Source organism: Bos taurus, chromosome 5, assembly GCF_002263795.3.
Source record: "Bos taurus isolate L1 Dominette 01449 registration number 42190680 breed Hereford chromosome 5, ARS-UCD2.0, whole genome shotgun sequence".
Classification (NCBI taxonomy): domain Eukaryota; kingdom Metazoa; phylum Chordata; class Mammalia; order Artiodactyla; family Bovidae; genus Bos; species Bos taurus.
In genome coordinates, this window is record NC_037332.1 from 102,508,988 (window position 1) to 102,525,464 (window position 16,477).

Sequence of the window (16,477 nt, forward strand, 5' to 3'; positions counted from 1 at the left end):
TTTCTTTTAAATATGTGCCTGTTGTGACCGAATGAGAGTGACTAAGGACACAGAGAGCCCAGCCCCAGCATGAGACATTGCAGAACAGCTAGAGAAGGGGGAGAACAGACCCCATCTGGACACAAGGGATCCCTCTGGTCCATTAAAGGAATACTGTTTCCCTTGCATCTCATCTCTATGAGGGAAACTCTCCTCCCCAACATCCAATTTCAGCGGGTCCACCTCTATTACCTGGATCAGATCTGTGGTCATTGTTGTCTTCATTGTCCCTCATGTAACATGGCATTTTATTCACTGAGTCATCTGATAGGACTCATAACGTGTAGAAAAATGTCACAGAATACACAGAAATGACCCTCCAGACACCCACGGAACATGTGTTAAGACTGAGAAGAAACGCGGAGACAGGCCTGGCTACTGCAGCACAGATGGAGGCTCGGGGCTCATGGAGCTCTGAGAGGCCATCCTGCCTCTTTGGAGAGCCGCCTCTGTGAGCTTGGGGCATACATGAGGTCTGCAGACACTGAGAAGATGTGCATAGCCAGTGGGTGATGACAACCAGAAGTCCCAGGAGGGCAGGCAGAGACACCCACCTGGGCTGCCCAGAAGATCCTCTTTCTGTGTCACAAGGTGATCTAGGTCCTCGTACACAGCTTCAGCAAGAGCATCTTCATAGCTGGATAAGGCTGAGAGATCCCCCAACAGGTCAGAGATGCTGCTCCAGATACTCCAATCCAGCCAGCCCACCCTTCATCTTCCCCAGTGCTCACATGGGCTGCTGGGACCTCAGCATTGTCTTCCACCCCATGCATCGTGTTGGCACCTTCTCTCCTCATCTGACCTGAATCCACAGCTCAGCCTCAACTCTTTCTTCTCTCACAGAAGAGGCCACGTCATATGAGAGTTCACATCCCAGTCCTAAGAACCTGTGTACATTCAGCCTTTAGAGATCAGCACAGAGCACATGGAGTCTGCAGACTCAGAACAGAGACCTGGCCCAGGTTCCTCTCCTCACATCTGCTCCATCTCCTGCCTCCACACACTCTCCCTGGTCTCCAGGTCCCCCTGCAGCCCACCTCTGCACTCTGCTTTCCATCTGAGCAGCTGAGTCACCAGGATGACAAGGACCAGGAAGAGAAGGACTCCCAATATGAAGCAGAGGACCTCAGGCAGGGAGAAGGCACCAGGGAGAGGATTTCAGGTTGTTCTGGTCCCTAAGGAGAACAAGGCAAGAGGGTGTGGAGAAGGTCCTGGGCACAGAGAAATCCCTGAGCCAGCATTTCCGGGAGCTCCAGACGATGGTGTTCCAGCCTTAGACAGTGACTGGGCTCCCTTGGGTCTCGTCCTGAGATGAGTCAACTCCACTCTGGCCAGTGTGACTCCAAGGCAGAGCCAGGGGTTATCAGGGAGCTGCCCTGACAAGACAGCCTCTGAGAACCCAGTTCATCCCTTCTCCTTGGGGATCAAACAGGCCTGGAATTCGCATCTCACTGATGAGGAGCAACACTTAAAGCAGGTGGGAGAACTTTAGACTCTGCAACATGGGAATCAGTCTCCCTTGGACCCCTGGGCATGAGAACCCTCTGACCCAGGGAACCAAGGCAGAGGAATTCCCCAACATAATGCTCTGGTTCACCCCCACCAGTCAGGGGCTCCTCAAGCTCTTTCCTCTCTTTCATTGTCAGAGAATCCACAGAACAGGTCCCAAGACTCTGAATATCTACCCTGCCCAGGAATCCTGGCACTATACTTACTGGGGGCAGTTGCGGGGCTGGCAATGTAATTCTTACAGCCAAAAATAGTAGGAGTTTGGAGAAAGGAAATTGGCCAGAAATAGGTGAAAGTGAAAGTGTTAGTCACTCAGTCATGTTCAACTCTTTGTGACCCCCTGGACTACAGCCCACCAGGTTCCCCTGTCCATTGAATTCTCCAGGCAAGAATACTGGAGTGAGTTGACATTTCCTCCTCCAGGGGATCTTCCTGACTGAGGGATCAAAGCCCAGTCTCCTGCATTGCAGGCAGATTCTTGACTGTCTGAGCCACTTACTAGGGTGTGGTTGGGGAGGCAATGCAATTTTCTCACCCAGAGAAAAAACAGGAGTTGGGAGCAGGGTGATTGACCAGATGCAGGGCAGCCCATTTTTCTCTCCTGAGCCCTGAAATCACCCTTCAGTCTCCACAACATCAGTGTCCAGTCCTCCCGGGTTCTGCATCATAGATCAGGGCCCCAGGACCGGGACACTGTCTGAATACAAACTCCGCACCACCCCCAGCCCAGCCCACTGTCCTTGTGCTGCCCCAGCTCACCCAGGGCAGACCCCGAGCCTCTCACTCACCAGAGCACCTCACACCAGCATCCTCCTCGTGCTTGCAGTCACTCTGCCCCCAGAGTTCCGCAGCACAGTCCCACAGGGAGGACTCCTGGCCCCTGCACCACACCTCGTCCAGCCAGATGTTCCCATTTCCAGGGCCAAACCCTGTGGCCCACACGGCTTCCAGGGCCTGGCCACAGCCCAGCTGCTGACACACCACCTCAGCCTCTGCCAGGCTCCAGGAGTCATCACACACAGTGCCCCAGGAGCCGCTGTGCCAGACCTCCACCTGCCCTGAGCACTTGCTGTCTCCTCCCCTGAGCCGGAGCTTCTCTCTGTCTGAAAAGGCAGCAGCCCTTCCTGTGACTGCCCCTGGTGGGAAGAAGGAGCCCCTGGGAGCCACAGGGGCGGGGGCGGGGCTGACGTACCTGTGCAGAAGGCAGCAGTTGGACAGATCTGGTGTCTCCCTCCTGTAGAAGCAATGATGAGAAATGCTGGATCAGGGACAGCTAGGGGTAGGCTTGTCCCCAAACATGAATATCTATCATCCTTGGTTCAGTCCAAACGACAAGGGTAAATACAGGCTCATTATCTATTGGACTGAAGCATTCACTGCAAGTGACCACTAGCTGAAACAACTGTAACTGTTTATATATTTGTCTCCACATTCCACTACAAATACAAGCACACACGTTTTGTAGATTCAACCTAAATTCATCACTTAGATTGCAAAATATAAAACTGCACTAATGACATCCTACAGGGCTGAGATAGACACAGAAACAGTAAGTCACCTGCACACGAGATATAGACTTCCTCCTTTGGATAACATGAAGTGTAATTCCAAGGGTCAGAAGGACACTGCCAGAGAGAGGTGTCAGTTTTCCGACACTGGACTCCATCTACCCACTGGGGTCTAGAACCTTCCCTAAGAGCAACAGAAGAGTTGAGGATTCCACTCTCCCCACAGCCAAGCTGTCTGCAGATCATGGACACCGTGATATCTTCCATGGGGCTGTGGCAAACACTGCCCCAAGTCCCGCTGTAGAAAACTTCCAGCCACCCAGCACACTGCTGGTCCTTGCTCACCATCTTGAGGGCCAGGAACTCTTAAGATTGAAAGGGAGGAGATGGGACAGAGTGAACATTCCACTCAGTGCTCTGGGTTTTCCTCTCCCCCAGAAATTGTGACCATACATCCCCAACCCAGCAGAGGAGATGTCCACTGGATGAGAAGACTGACTTTTGCCTCACTTTCACCTGACTTTGTCCATTAATATAAGTCTATGCCCCAACCAGTAATGCTGAAGAAGCTGAAGTTGAACGGTTCTATGAAGACCTACAAGACTTTTTAGGACTAACACCCCAAAAAGATGTCCTTTTCATTATAGGGGACTGGAATGCAAAAGTAGGAAGTCAAGAAACACCTGGAGTAACAGGCAAATTTGGCCTTGGAATACGGAATGAAGCAGGGCAAAGACTAATAGAGTTTTGCCAAGAAAATGCACTGGTCATAACAAACACCCTCTTCCAATAACACAAGAGAAGACTGTATACATGGACATCACCAGATGGTCAACACCAAAATCAGATTGATTATATTCTTTGCAGCCAAAGATGGAGAAGCTCTATACAGTCAGCAAAAACAAGACCAGGAGCTGACTGTGGCGCAGACCATGAACTCCTTATTGCCAAATTCAGACTTAAATTGAACAAGTAGGGAAAACCACTAGACCATTCAGGTATGACTTAAATCAAATCCCTTATGATCATACAGTGGAAGTGAGAAATAGATTTAAGGGACTAGATCTGATAGATAGAGTGCCTGATGAACTATGGAATGAGATTCGTGACATTGTACAGGAGATAGGGATCAAGACCATCCCCATGGAAAAGAAATGCAAAAAAGCAAAATGGCTGTCTGGGGAGGCCTTACAAATAGCTGTGAAAAGAAGAGAAGCAAAAAGCAAAGGAGAAAAGGAAAGATATAAACATTTGAATGCAGAGTTCCAAAGAATAGCAAGAAGAGATAAGAAAGCCTTCTTCAGCGATCAATGCAAAGAAATAGAGGAAACCAACAGAATGGGAAAGACTAGGGATCTCTTCAAGAAAATCAGAGATACCAAAGGAACATTTCATGCAAAGATGAGCTCGATAAAGGACAGAAATGGTATGGACCTAACAGAAGCAGAAGACACTAAGAAGAGATGGCAAGAATACACAAGAACTGTACAAAAAAGATCTCCATGACCCAGATAATCACAATGGTGTGATCACTGATCTAGAGCCAGACATCCTGGAATGTGAAGTCAAGTGGGCCTTAGAAAGCATCACTACGAACAAAGCTAGTGGAGGTGATGGAATTCCAGTTGAGCTATTCCAAATCCTGAAAGATGATACTGTGAAAATACTGCACTCAATATGCCAGCAAATTTGGAAAACTCAGCAGTGGCCACAGGACTGGAAGAGGTCAGTTTTCATTCCAATCCCAAAGAAAGGCAATGCCAAAGAATGCTCAAACTACCACACAATTATACTCATCTCACACACTAGTAAAGTAATGCTCAAAATTCTCCAAGCCAGGCTTCAGCAATATGTGAACTGTGAACTTTCTGATGTTCAAACTGGTTTTAGAAAAGGCAGAGGAACCAGAGATCAAATTGCCAACATCCGCTGAATCATGGGAAAAGCAAGAGAGTTCCAGAAAAGCATCTATTTCTGCTTTATTGACTGTGCCAAAGCCTTTGACTGTATGGATCACAATAAACTGTGGAAAATTCTGAAAGAGATGGGAATACCAGAACACCTGATCTGCCTCTTGAGAAATTTGTATGCAGGTCAGGAAGCAAGAGTTAGAACTGGACATGGGACAACAGACTGGTTCCAAATAGGAAAAGGAGTTTGTCAAGGCTGTATATTGTCACCCTGTTTATTTAACTTATATATAGTGTACATCATGAGAAACGCTGGACTGGAAGAAGCACAAGCTGGAATCAAGATTGCCAGGAGAAATATCAATAACCTCAGATATGCAGATGACACCATCCTTATGGCAGAAAGTGAAGAGGAACTAAAATGCCTCTTGATGAAAGTGAAAGTGGAGAGTGAAAAAGTTGGCTTCAAGCTCTAACATTCAGAAAATGAAGGTCATGGCATCTGGTCCCATCACTTCATGGGAAATAGATGGGGAAAAAGTGGAAACAGTGTCAGACTTTATGTTTTGGGGCTCCAAAATCACTGCAGATGGTGATTGCAGACATTAAATTAAAAGACGCTTACTCCTTGGAAGGAAAGTTATGACCAACCTAGATAGCATATTCAAAAGCAGAGACATTACTATGCCAACAAAAGTTCGTCTAGTCAAGGCTATGGTTTTTCCAGTGGTCATGTATGGATGTGAGAGTTGGACTGTGAAGAAGGTTGAGCACCAAAGAATTGATGTTTTTGAACTGTGCTGTTGGAGAGGACTCTTGAGAGTCCCTTGGACCCTTGGACTGCAAGGAGATCCAACCAGTCCATTCTGAAGGAGATCAGCCCTGGGATTTCTTTGGAAGGAATGATGCTAAAACTGAAACTCCAGTACTTTGGTCACCTCATGAGAAAAATTGACTCACTGGAAAAGACTCTGATGCTGGGAGGGATTGGGGGCAAGAGAAGAAGGTGATGACAGAGGATGAGATGGCTGAATGGCATCACTGACTCAATGGACGTGAGTCTGAGTGAACTCCGGGAGTTGGTGATGAACAGGGAGGCCTGGCGTGCTGCGATTCATGGGGTTGCAAAGAGTCGGACATGACTGAGCAATTGATCTGATCTGATCCACCTTTCTATTTCAACCACAAGGATGTAGTGGTTATGAACAGAGGAAGACCAACCAGCACTTACAGGGCAGGGGAGCTGAATCCTGCTTCCTGACAAGACTTCTAAAGACTGTGTGAAAGGATGTGATGTGTACAGTGAGGTGGTCGACAGTATAATGAACTCCCAGAAATGTCCACATCCCAATCCTGGAGCCTGTAATATGTTACCTTACATTTAGAAAGGGGCTTCACAGATGTGATTAATAAGGACCTTGGGATGGTGAGATTAAGCTGGAACAATGTGCATTAATCACCTGAGCCCAGCCTAATCACCTCCTTAGCCTTAATACCCTTAGATGGATCACCTTGCAAAGCTCCAGTTAGAGGGAAATGTAAATGGAATAGGCACTGTTATCTGAAGAAGAAGGAGAAGAAGAAGGAGAAGGAGAAGGAGAAGAAGAAGGAGAAGAAGAAGAAGAAAGAAGAAGAAGAAAGAAGAAGGAGAAGGAGAGGAAGAGGAAGAAGAGGAGAAAGAGGAAGAGGAGGAAGAAGGAGAAGAAGAAAGAGAAGAAGAAGAAGGGGAAGGAGGAGAAGAAGGAGGAGAAGGAGGAGAAGAAGGAGAAGGAGAAGAAGAAGGAGAAGGAGGAGAAGAAGGAGGAGAAGGAGGAGAAGAAGAAGGAGAAGGAGAAAAAGAAGAAGAAGAAGGAAAAGGAAAAGGAGGAGAAGGAGAAGAAGGAGGAGGAGGAGGAGGAGAAAGAGAAGGAGAATAAGAAGAAAGAGGGCCCTGAGCCAAAGGAATGAGGCCACATATAAACCAGGAACGGCTGGGAAAAGAGTAAGCCGCAGAGCATCCAGGAAGAAAGCAGCACTGTGGACACTGGGATGTTGGCTCACAGAGACCATTGTCAGACTCCTAGCAAACAGAACTGAACAGAATAAATCTATGCTTTCATTCCAACATCACCAGAATCTCTAGACTGTATTAAGACAGGGAACTGCAGAGTGAGTCCTGCTTTCACGTGGAAACTGTGAGAAAAAGCTCTGGCAGGAAATACTGCTGAGAAGAAAGGACCAGAATCTCAGCCACTGCAAGAGGCAGTGAAAGCACCTCCTTTTCTCATCTGCTGGAAAGACAGGCTCCATGGGAGGAAGCCTCTTTCTCTGGTCCTTTCAGCATCTCTCCCTCAGGGCTCAGAACCCCGTCCTCCAGGGTCCCGTCCCTCCCCCTGCCTGTGGACAGGGTGCAGCACGCACCTGAGCAGATGACCCCCGCATCCTCCTTGTGTCTGCTGTCGTGCCGCCCCTAGCCTCGGGAAGGGCACCTCCACAAGTGAGACTCATTTCCTGTGCAGTTCAGGTCGTCCAGCCAGATGGGCCCTGATCCCGCCCCGAAGTGAGCAGACCTCACGGCACTGAGGGCTTTTCCACAGCCCAGCTGCCTGCACACCACGTGGGCATCATCCAGGTCCCAGCCGTCATCACAGATGGTGCCCCAGGAGCCCTGGTCAAGGATCTCCACTCTCCAGGCGCAGGGACCGCCCCCGTCCACCAGGCGGAGCTGTCTGCTGTCTGAGGAGAGAAAAATGGAACAATGGAGTGGTGACGGGTGGTGATGGGGGCGAGGGGGCAGGGGGGTGAGAAGGGTCTTCTGTCCTGTGGGACCCTCACCTGAGCAGTAGGGGGTGCTCTCCTCTGAGGCTGCAGAGCCTGCTGGTTCAGACACGGAGTCATCGCACTGGGGCAGCACCTCGGTCTGGTTTCCTCCAGAAACAGCAATGATCAGGGGATTGGGAGGGTTAAAGAACAGAAAATTGAATTAAGGTAAATAATGACCTAAGTGGTGGAGCCTGAGATAAACGCTGTAACATAGCAGTAACCTTATGGTAATTTTAGAGTTCACCTTCTCTATGGAGAGTTCTGTGTCTGACAATGCCAAAATTTCTGTTTTAAGCCAAGTGCAGCACTAAGAATAAATTTACAAAAGCGAGAAATTATCAATACTTTTGATATTGTTGTTGAGCTACCCAAGCAGTGAGAGTTTTTGGAGCCAAGCTCTCAGAGAGAATAAAGGGCAGAGGTGAGCCACTTCTCTGAGGCTTTTGTCAATTCAGAGGTAAGAGCTGAGACTCTGAAAACCTCAGCAGAGATTCACCAGACACACTAGCTCAGGGAACATGAAGCACTATTCAGGGTCCGCCTGGGAGAAGGTTAGCCAGGATCTGGGCATGGTAAAAGGAAAGTGAACTAAAAGCTGATCCTTTCCCAAGGAATGGATGCCCAGTTTCTATTTTCTTCACCTCTTTCAAGTAAGGTGATCGACCCTAAATTGGGTGTGTGGAGGAAGCTATAAAATAAGATCCTTTCTGAAGGAGTTCTACAATTTTTCACCTATAATGTCTGTCAATCAAAAATACTCAGTCACAAAAGATAAACAATTTGACAAAAATGTATGAAGAAAAAATGCATTAGAAAGAAATGTATAGGATACCCGGCTACTGGACTTAACCCGACAAAAGTTTAAATCACCATGGATGAAATGTTCAAAGAATGAAATGACAAGATAGAATTTTGGCAGAGAAATGATCACAAAGAATTTAACAAAAATTCTAGAATTGAAAATGTCAGTTTTTGAAATAACTCAGAGGATATGTGTAATACTCCATCAGACCAGCACAAGATAGCAATACTAAAAGGAGACAGAATGAAGCACAGAAAGAAAAAAAAAAAGGAAAATGTAAAAATGTACAGAAAGATGCTAAACAGGTCTGGAATTCATATATACTAAGTCTTAGATACACAAAGCCAAAATTGACAGAACTAAAGGCAGAAACTTAGAATCAACAATTTCCCATTTTATATACCGTGGTGGGTTTTAAGCATCCACAAAATCTTAACATCCACTGAGAAGTGAAGTCTATGCCTCCCTCCCTTGAAGCTCTGCTGACCTTCATGAATTCCCAGTAAACAATGGAAGGGAGTGTATGTATCACTGCTCAAACTTCGTACTAGGTCTGAGGACCATTCAGCCTCCTCTGAAATCACTGAGGACTTTTGCTTTAGAGCAAGGAGAGACAAGAAAGCCTTCTTAAGTGAACAATGTAAAGAAATAGAGGAAAACATTAGAATGGGAAAGACTAGAGATCTCTTCAAGAAAATGAGATACCAAAGGAACATTTCATGCAAAGATGGGCAAAATAAAGAACCTGGCAAGGACATTTAGGAAATGGCAAGAACCTAACAGAAGCAGAAGATACTAAGAAGAGATGACAAGAGACACAGAAGTGCGTGCTAAGTCACTTCAGTCGTGTCTGACTCTTTGAGACCCCATGGACTGCAACACATCAGGCTTCCCTGTCAATCACTAACTCCCAGAACTTGCTCAAACTCATGTCCATCGAGTCAGTGATGCCATCCAACCATCTCATCCTTTGTCGACCCTTCTCCTGTCTTCTATCTTTCCCAGCATCAGGGTCTTTTTCAGTGAGTCAGTTCTTTGATTCAAGTGGCCAAAGTATTGGAGCTTCACCTTCAGCTTCAACGTCAGTCCTTCCAATGAATATTCAGGACTGATTTCCTTTAGAATGGATTGGTTTGATCTCCTTGTAGTCCAAGGGACTATCAAGAGTTTTCTACAACACCACAGTTCAAAAGAATCAATTTTTTAGTGCTCAGCTTTCTTTATGGTTCAACTCTCACACCCATAAATGACTACTGGAAAAACCATAGCTTTGACTATACGAACCTTTGTTGGCAAAATAATGTCTCTGTTTTTTAATATGCTGTCTAGGCTGGCCATAACTTTCCTTCCAAGGAGTAAGCATCTTTTCATTTCATGGCTGCAGTCACCATCTGCAGTGATTTTGGAGCCCCCCAAAATAAAAAAGTATCTCACTGTTTCCATTGTTTCCCCATCTATTTGCCATAAAGTGATGGGACCAGATGCCATGATCTTAGTTTTCTGAATGTTGAGTTTAAGTCAACTTTTTCACTCTTTCATCAAGAGGCTGTTTAGTTCTTCTTCACTTTGTGCCAAAAGGGTGGTTTCATCTGCATATCTGAGGTTATTGATATTTTTCCTGGCAATCTTGATTCCGGCTCATGCTTCATCCAGCCCAGCGTTTTTCATGATGTACTCTGCGTATAAGTTAAATAAGCAGGGTAACAACATACAGCCTTGACCTACTCCTTTCCCTATCTGGAACCAGTCTATTGTTCTATGTCCAATTCTAACTGTTGCTTCTTGACCTGCATGCAGATTTCTCAGGAGGCAGGTTAGGTGGTCTGCTATTCCCATCTCTTTAAGAATTTTCCACACTTTTTTGTGATCCACACAGTCAAAACTTTGCCATAGTCAATGAAGCAGAAGTCAATGTTTTTCTGGAACGCTCTTGCTTTTTCTGTGGTCCAACAGATGTTGGCAATTTGATCTCTGGTTCCTCTGGCTTTTCTAAATCCAGCTTGAATATCTGGAGGTTCTTGGTCCATGTACTACTGAAGACTTGCTTGGAGAATTTTGAGCATTACTTTACTAGCATATTAGATGCATACAATTGTGTGATAGTTTGAGGATTCTGTGGCTTTGCCTTTCTTAGGGATTAGAATGAAAACTGACCTTCTCCAGTCCTGTGGCCACTGCTGAGTTTTCTAAATTTGCTGGTATATTGAGTGCAGCACTTTCACAGCATCATCTTTTAGATTTTGATATAGATCAACTGGAATTTGATCACCTTCACTGTCTTTGTTCATAGTGATGCCTCCTAAGGCCCACTTGATTTCACATTCCAGGATGTCTGGCTCTAGGTGAGTGATCACACCATTATGGTTACCGGGGCCATGAAGATCTTTTTTGTATAGTTCTTCTATGTATTCTTGCCACCTCTTTGTAATATCTTCTGCTTTTGTTAGGTCCATACCATTTCTGTCCTTGATTGTGCCCATCTTTGCATGAAATGTTCCCTTGGTATCTCTAATTTTCTTGAAGAGATCTCTAATCTTTCCCATTCTGCTGTTTTCCTCAATTTCTTTGCACTGATCAAAGAGGAAGGCTTTCTTATCTCTCTTTGCTATTATTTGGAACTCTGCATTCAAATGGGTATGTCTTTCCTTTTCTCCTTTGACTTTAGCTTCTCTTCTTTTCTCAGCTGTTTGTAAGGCCTCCCTCCTCTGACAACCATTTTGTCTTTTTGCATTTCTTTTTCTTGGGGATGGTCTTGATCTCTGTCTCCTGTACAGTGTCACAAACCTCCATCCATATTTCTTCAGGTACTCTGTCGATAAGAACTAATCCCTTGAATCTATTTGTCACTTCCACTGTATAATTGTAAGGAATTTGAGTTAGGTCATATCTGAATAGTCTAGTGGTTTTCCCTACTTTCTTCAATTTAAGTCTGAGCTTTGCAATAAGGAGTTCATGATCTGAGCCACAGTCAGCTCCCAATCTTGTTTTTGTTGACTTTTTAGAGCGTCTGCATCTTTGTGTGCAAAGAAATCTTTGCACATCTTTGTGCAAAGTCACACATCTTTGACTGTGTGAATCACAACAAACTGTGGAGAATTCTTAAAGAGATGGGAATATCAGACCACCTTTCCTGCCTTCTGAGAAGCCTGTTTTCAGGTCAGGAAGCAACAGTTAGAATTGGACATGAACAATAGACTGTTTCCAAACTGGGAAAGGAATACATCAAGTTGTATATCATTATCCTGCTTAATTAACTTCTATGCAGAGTACATCTTGTAAAATGCTGGGCTGGACGAAGCTCAAGCTGGAATCAAGATTGCTGAGAGAAATATGAATAACCTCAGATATGAAGATGACACCACCCTTATGGCAGAAAGCGAAGAGGAACTAAAGAACCTCTTGATGAAGGTGAAAGAGGAGAGTGAAAAAGCTGACTTAAAACTCAACATTCAAAAAACTGAAATCATGGGGTCTAGTCCCATCACTTCATGGCAAACAGATGGGGAAGAAATGGAAACACTGACAGATTTCATTTTCTTGGGCTCCAAAATCACTGTGGACAGTGACTGCACAGATGAAATTAAAAGATGCTTGCTCCTTGGAAGAAAAGCTATGACCAACCTAGATAGCATATTAAAAAGCAGAGACATCACTTTGCCGACAAAGGTCCATCTAGGCAAAGTTATGGTTTTTCCAGTAGTCATGTATGTATGTGAGAGTTGGACCATACAGAAGGCTGAGCACCAAAGAATTGATACTTTCAAATTGTGCTGCTGGAGAAGACTCTTGAGAGTCTGTTGGACTGCAAAGAGATAAAATCAGTAATTTCTGAAGGAAATCAACCCTGAATATTCATTGGAAGGACTGATGCTAAAGCTGAAGCTCCAATACTTTGGCCACCTGATGGGAAGAGTTGACTCATTGGAAAAGACCATGATGCTGGGAAAGATTGAAGGTGAAAGGTGAAGAGGGTATGAAGTAAGAGTTGTGGTTCATTTTTTTTTTCCCCATGAATATATTCAGCCAGTACATCTTTTTTTTTTTTTTTTAATTATACTTTCCCTTTTAAATATCTTGATGCCTTTGGAGAAAATCAACTTATTATACATAGGTTTAGGTCTAATAATGAACTTGATTATGTCCTGTTGATCTATTTATCAATGCTTACTCAAAGACGATGTTGCCATGGACACATTGTAGGAATCTTCAAGTTAGTTTGCTTCTATTTTTGTTATTATCTTTCAAATTTGTTTTATCCACTTTATCTCCTTTCCATTTTAATATGTACACAAATATTTAGAATAGGTGTATAAATTCACCTCACTGCTCTTTAGTCAAAACAGTCGGTGTGCATGGATAAATCATGTATAAGCCATCAATCTACAGTCCTAAAGGATGTGAACAAGCTGTTCCTGGGTGCTACCAAGGGAAAATTTTTTAAACAACACATTATAGGAACTTCCCTGGAAGTCCAGTGGTTAAGACTCCATGCTTCCATTGAAGAGGGCATGGGTTTGATCCCTGGCAGGGGAACTAAAATTCTGTGTGCAGTGAGGTAAGGCCACAAAAATATATATTTTTTAATTTAAACATAAACAGCACATTATAATCATTTAGTTATTCCACCTCATTCTTAGTCTGTCCATGAATCAGATTCAAACAATTTAGCATCTGCAAAGATAAGCATAGAGCAGACTCAGCAGACCTGAGGATGTCAGAGCCTCAGAGTTGGTGATTTATTTTGTAAAGGGGAGGACTGTATGCAGTTGGAAGGATATCTTTGTCCAACTGGTGATCGATCATTAGGAAAACTACACAGGCTGCAGGGGAGAGGTTCAAGAAAAACAAAACACAGGAATACTAACTAAAAGAATTAAGCCACTTTGTGGGTCAGTATAAACAATTTTCTTTTAAATCCTCTAGTGAAGTAGATTTGTGCAGAAGTGCCAAGAACTACTTCAAATTCTACTGAATGGAAAGGCACGTCCAGTCTTACTCAGAACTCTTAGTTTGCTGCAGCTTTTACATAAATATGGACAAAGGAACAAACAGACTCTTGGTGGGCTGGATAAAGGCATGAGTACTTAGCACATATCCTGATTAAGAGAATTATCGAAGTCTACCCTTAAACGAAATATTCTCTTGGAGCCTGCTGAAATGAATATACAAGCAACTTTGGTATGTTTAATGGTGATACTAAAATTCTCTGAAGCTATAACTTTGATGAAAATGATGGTTGAAGCTGAGACAAAAGAGATTCCTGCTGGTTGGGCTCCTTACGTGACTTTATTATTGGAAAGATAAGATGATGTCAAGGAAGATGTCATAGATAGCTTTCCAAGGCTACTGTAAATGTATCTGAGTGATGGGGAAATGACTGGAGTTTTTCAGAAGGATGAGAATCAAATATAAAATGGCAAAAAAATGGAGGGCATCTAAAATTCCTGAACGTATACAGATGGTCGACTGGAAAATAACATGAAAGAGGAGGAGACAGGTGGAATAACTGCTAAAAATTTTAATGATTCTTTATAAGAGATTATATCATCAGATTGCCTGGAATATCTCCTTAAACGGTAAACAAACATGATAACTTAATTCATCAAAACCTTTATGAATCATTAAAATATTATGTAAGAGATGAATCTACAGGCCCTTTAGAGTCAATATGGAATAAATTAATGCAAAGTAAAGGAGAAGATTATGACTCTGAGTGACAGGTGGGCCAATATGTTTTGGCACAATGCCCAGCAGGCAGCAGCCTGAAGGTGGTAAAGAAACTTTCGTGGGGTTGATAGACACTGGTTCTCAATGTATTGTAATACAAAAATGAAAGTTAGATGGCAGTATACCGTATTTAGGGCTTCCCAGGTGGTGCTAGAGGTAAAGTATCTACCTGTCAATGCAGGAGATGACAGAAACGTGGGTTTGATCCCTGGGTCAGGAAGAACCCCTGGAGTAGGAAATGGCAATCCACTCCAGTATTCTTGCCTGGAAAACCCCATGGACAGAGGAGCCTGGTGGTCTAAAGTTCATGGGGTCACAAAGAGTCAGACACGACTGAGCAACTGAGCTTGCACCCACACAAATATCTGTTAGATCCTTCATTCTGAAGTATGGTGCAAGCCTCATGATTTTGTGTGGATTTTCTCTCTGGATGATTTGCTGAAAGTGCAGTATGAGTATTCCCTACAATTACCATATATCAGTCTCTTTCTCTCTTTAGATCTGCTCAGTTCAGTTCAGTTCAGTTGCTCAGTTGTGTCTGACTCTTTGCGACCCCATGAATTGCAGCACGCCACGCCTCCCTGTCCATCACCAACTCCTGGAGTTTGCTCAAACTAATGTCCATCGAGTTGATGATGCCATCCAGCCATCTCATCCTCTGTCGTCCCATTCTCCTCCTGCTCCCAATCCCTCCCAGCATCAGGGTCTTTTCCAATCAGTCAACTCTTCACATGAGGTGGACAAAGTACTGGAGTTTCAGCTTTAGCATCAGTCCTTCCAATGAACACCCAGGACTGACCTCCTTTAGGATGGACTGGTTGGATCTCCTTGCAGTCCAAGGGACTCTCAAGAGTCTTCTCCAACACCACAGTTCAAAAGCATCAATTCTTCAGCACTCAGCTTTCTTCACAGTCCAACTCTCATATCCATACATGACCACTGGAAAAACCAAAGCCTTGACTAGACGGACCTTTGTTGGCAAAGTAATGTCTCTGCTTTTTAATATGCTATCTAGGTTGGTTATATCTGTTAGTATTTGCTTAATATATTTAGGGGCTTCAATGGGGAGTATATATTTATGATTATTAAATCTTCTTGATGAATTGACCCCTTTATCATGATATAATTGCCTTCTTGTTTTCTTATTACTATTTTTGGCCTAAATACTATTTTGTCTGACATAATGTAGTTACCTCTGCTCTCCTTAGGTTTGCACTTGCCATGGAGCATCTTTTTCAGTCCCTTTACTTTGAGCCTTTGTGTGTTCTTAAATCAGGAGTGACTCTCCTTTAGGCAGCAAATAGTTTGGTATTGATTTCCATGCAACTAGGCACTCTTTTTGAGTAATGAATTTAATCCACTTGCATTTTTACTGATTATGGATATGTAAAAATTCCTAATGCCTTCTTATTGCTTTCTGACTATAGTCCCATTTCCTTGTTTTGTTTCTGTCTTAGCCTACTTTTTTACATTGGTAATTTTTCATGATGGTGTGCTATGATTCCCCTTTACCTTTTGTAAGTACACTCCAGATTTTTGCCTTGCAGTTACCATGAGTTTTACATGAGCATATTATATATAAAACAGTTCATTTTATACTGATAGCAACTTAAGATGCCTGCTACTAAGTTGCTTCAGTCGTGTCCAACTCTGTGCGACTCCATAGACGGCAGCCCACTAGGCTTCTCTGTCCCTGGGATTCTCCAGGCAAGAGTACTGGAGTGGGTTGCCATTTCCTTCTCCAATGCATGAAAGTGAAAAGTGAAAGTAAATTCGCTCAGTCGTGCCTGACTCTTAGCGACCCCATGGACTGCTGCCTACCAGGCTCCTCCATCCATGGGATTTTCCAGGCAAGAGTACTGGAGTGGGTTGCCATTGCCTTCTCCGAAGATGCCTACAAACACTACTTTTTAACGTTCCCTTGTACATTCCAATGTCACATTTTATCTCTTTTTATGTTGTGTGTTTGTTAACAAATTATAACATCTACATTTGTTTTTACTACTCTTTTCCTTTAATCTTTATTCTAAAGTGAGGTGGTTAACACAGACTGTTGTATATACATTCATTTTTTTTTTCATGTCACAAATTAACAACATTTTGTTTAGGCTTGAAAAACCCCTTTCAGCATTTCTTTTGAGTCAGGTCTAGCAGTGATTAACTCCCTCAGCTTTTATTTT

General features: G+C 43.9%; 1 protein-coding gene across 1 annotated transcript in view; it reads right to left on the reverse strand.

The window, feature by feature from the left end:
• The window catches only part of LOC112446746 (antigen WC1.1-like), a 44,183-nt gene that overhangs the window by 2,933 nt on the left and 24,773 nt on the right, over positions 1-16,477 (reverse strand). The window contains 8 exon segments of the mRNA XM_059887257.1: positions 232-294; positions 594-686; positions 1,077-1,207; positions 2,333-2,651; positions 2,741-2,782; positions 3,107-3,421; positions 7,367-7,681; positions 7,781-7,873. Of these exon segments, the coding sequence (XP_059743240.1) occupies positions 232-294; positions 594-686; positions 1,077-1,207; positions 2,333-2,651; positions 2,741-2,782; positions 3,107-3,421; positions 7,367-7,681; positions 7,781-7,873 (1,371 nt within the window).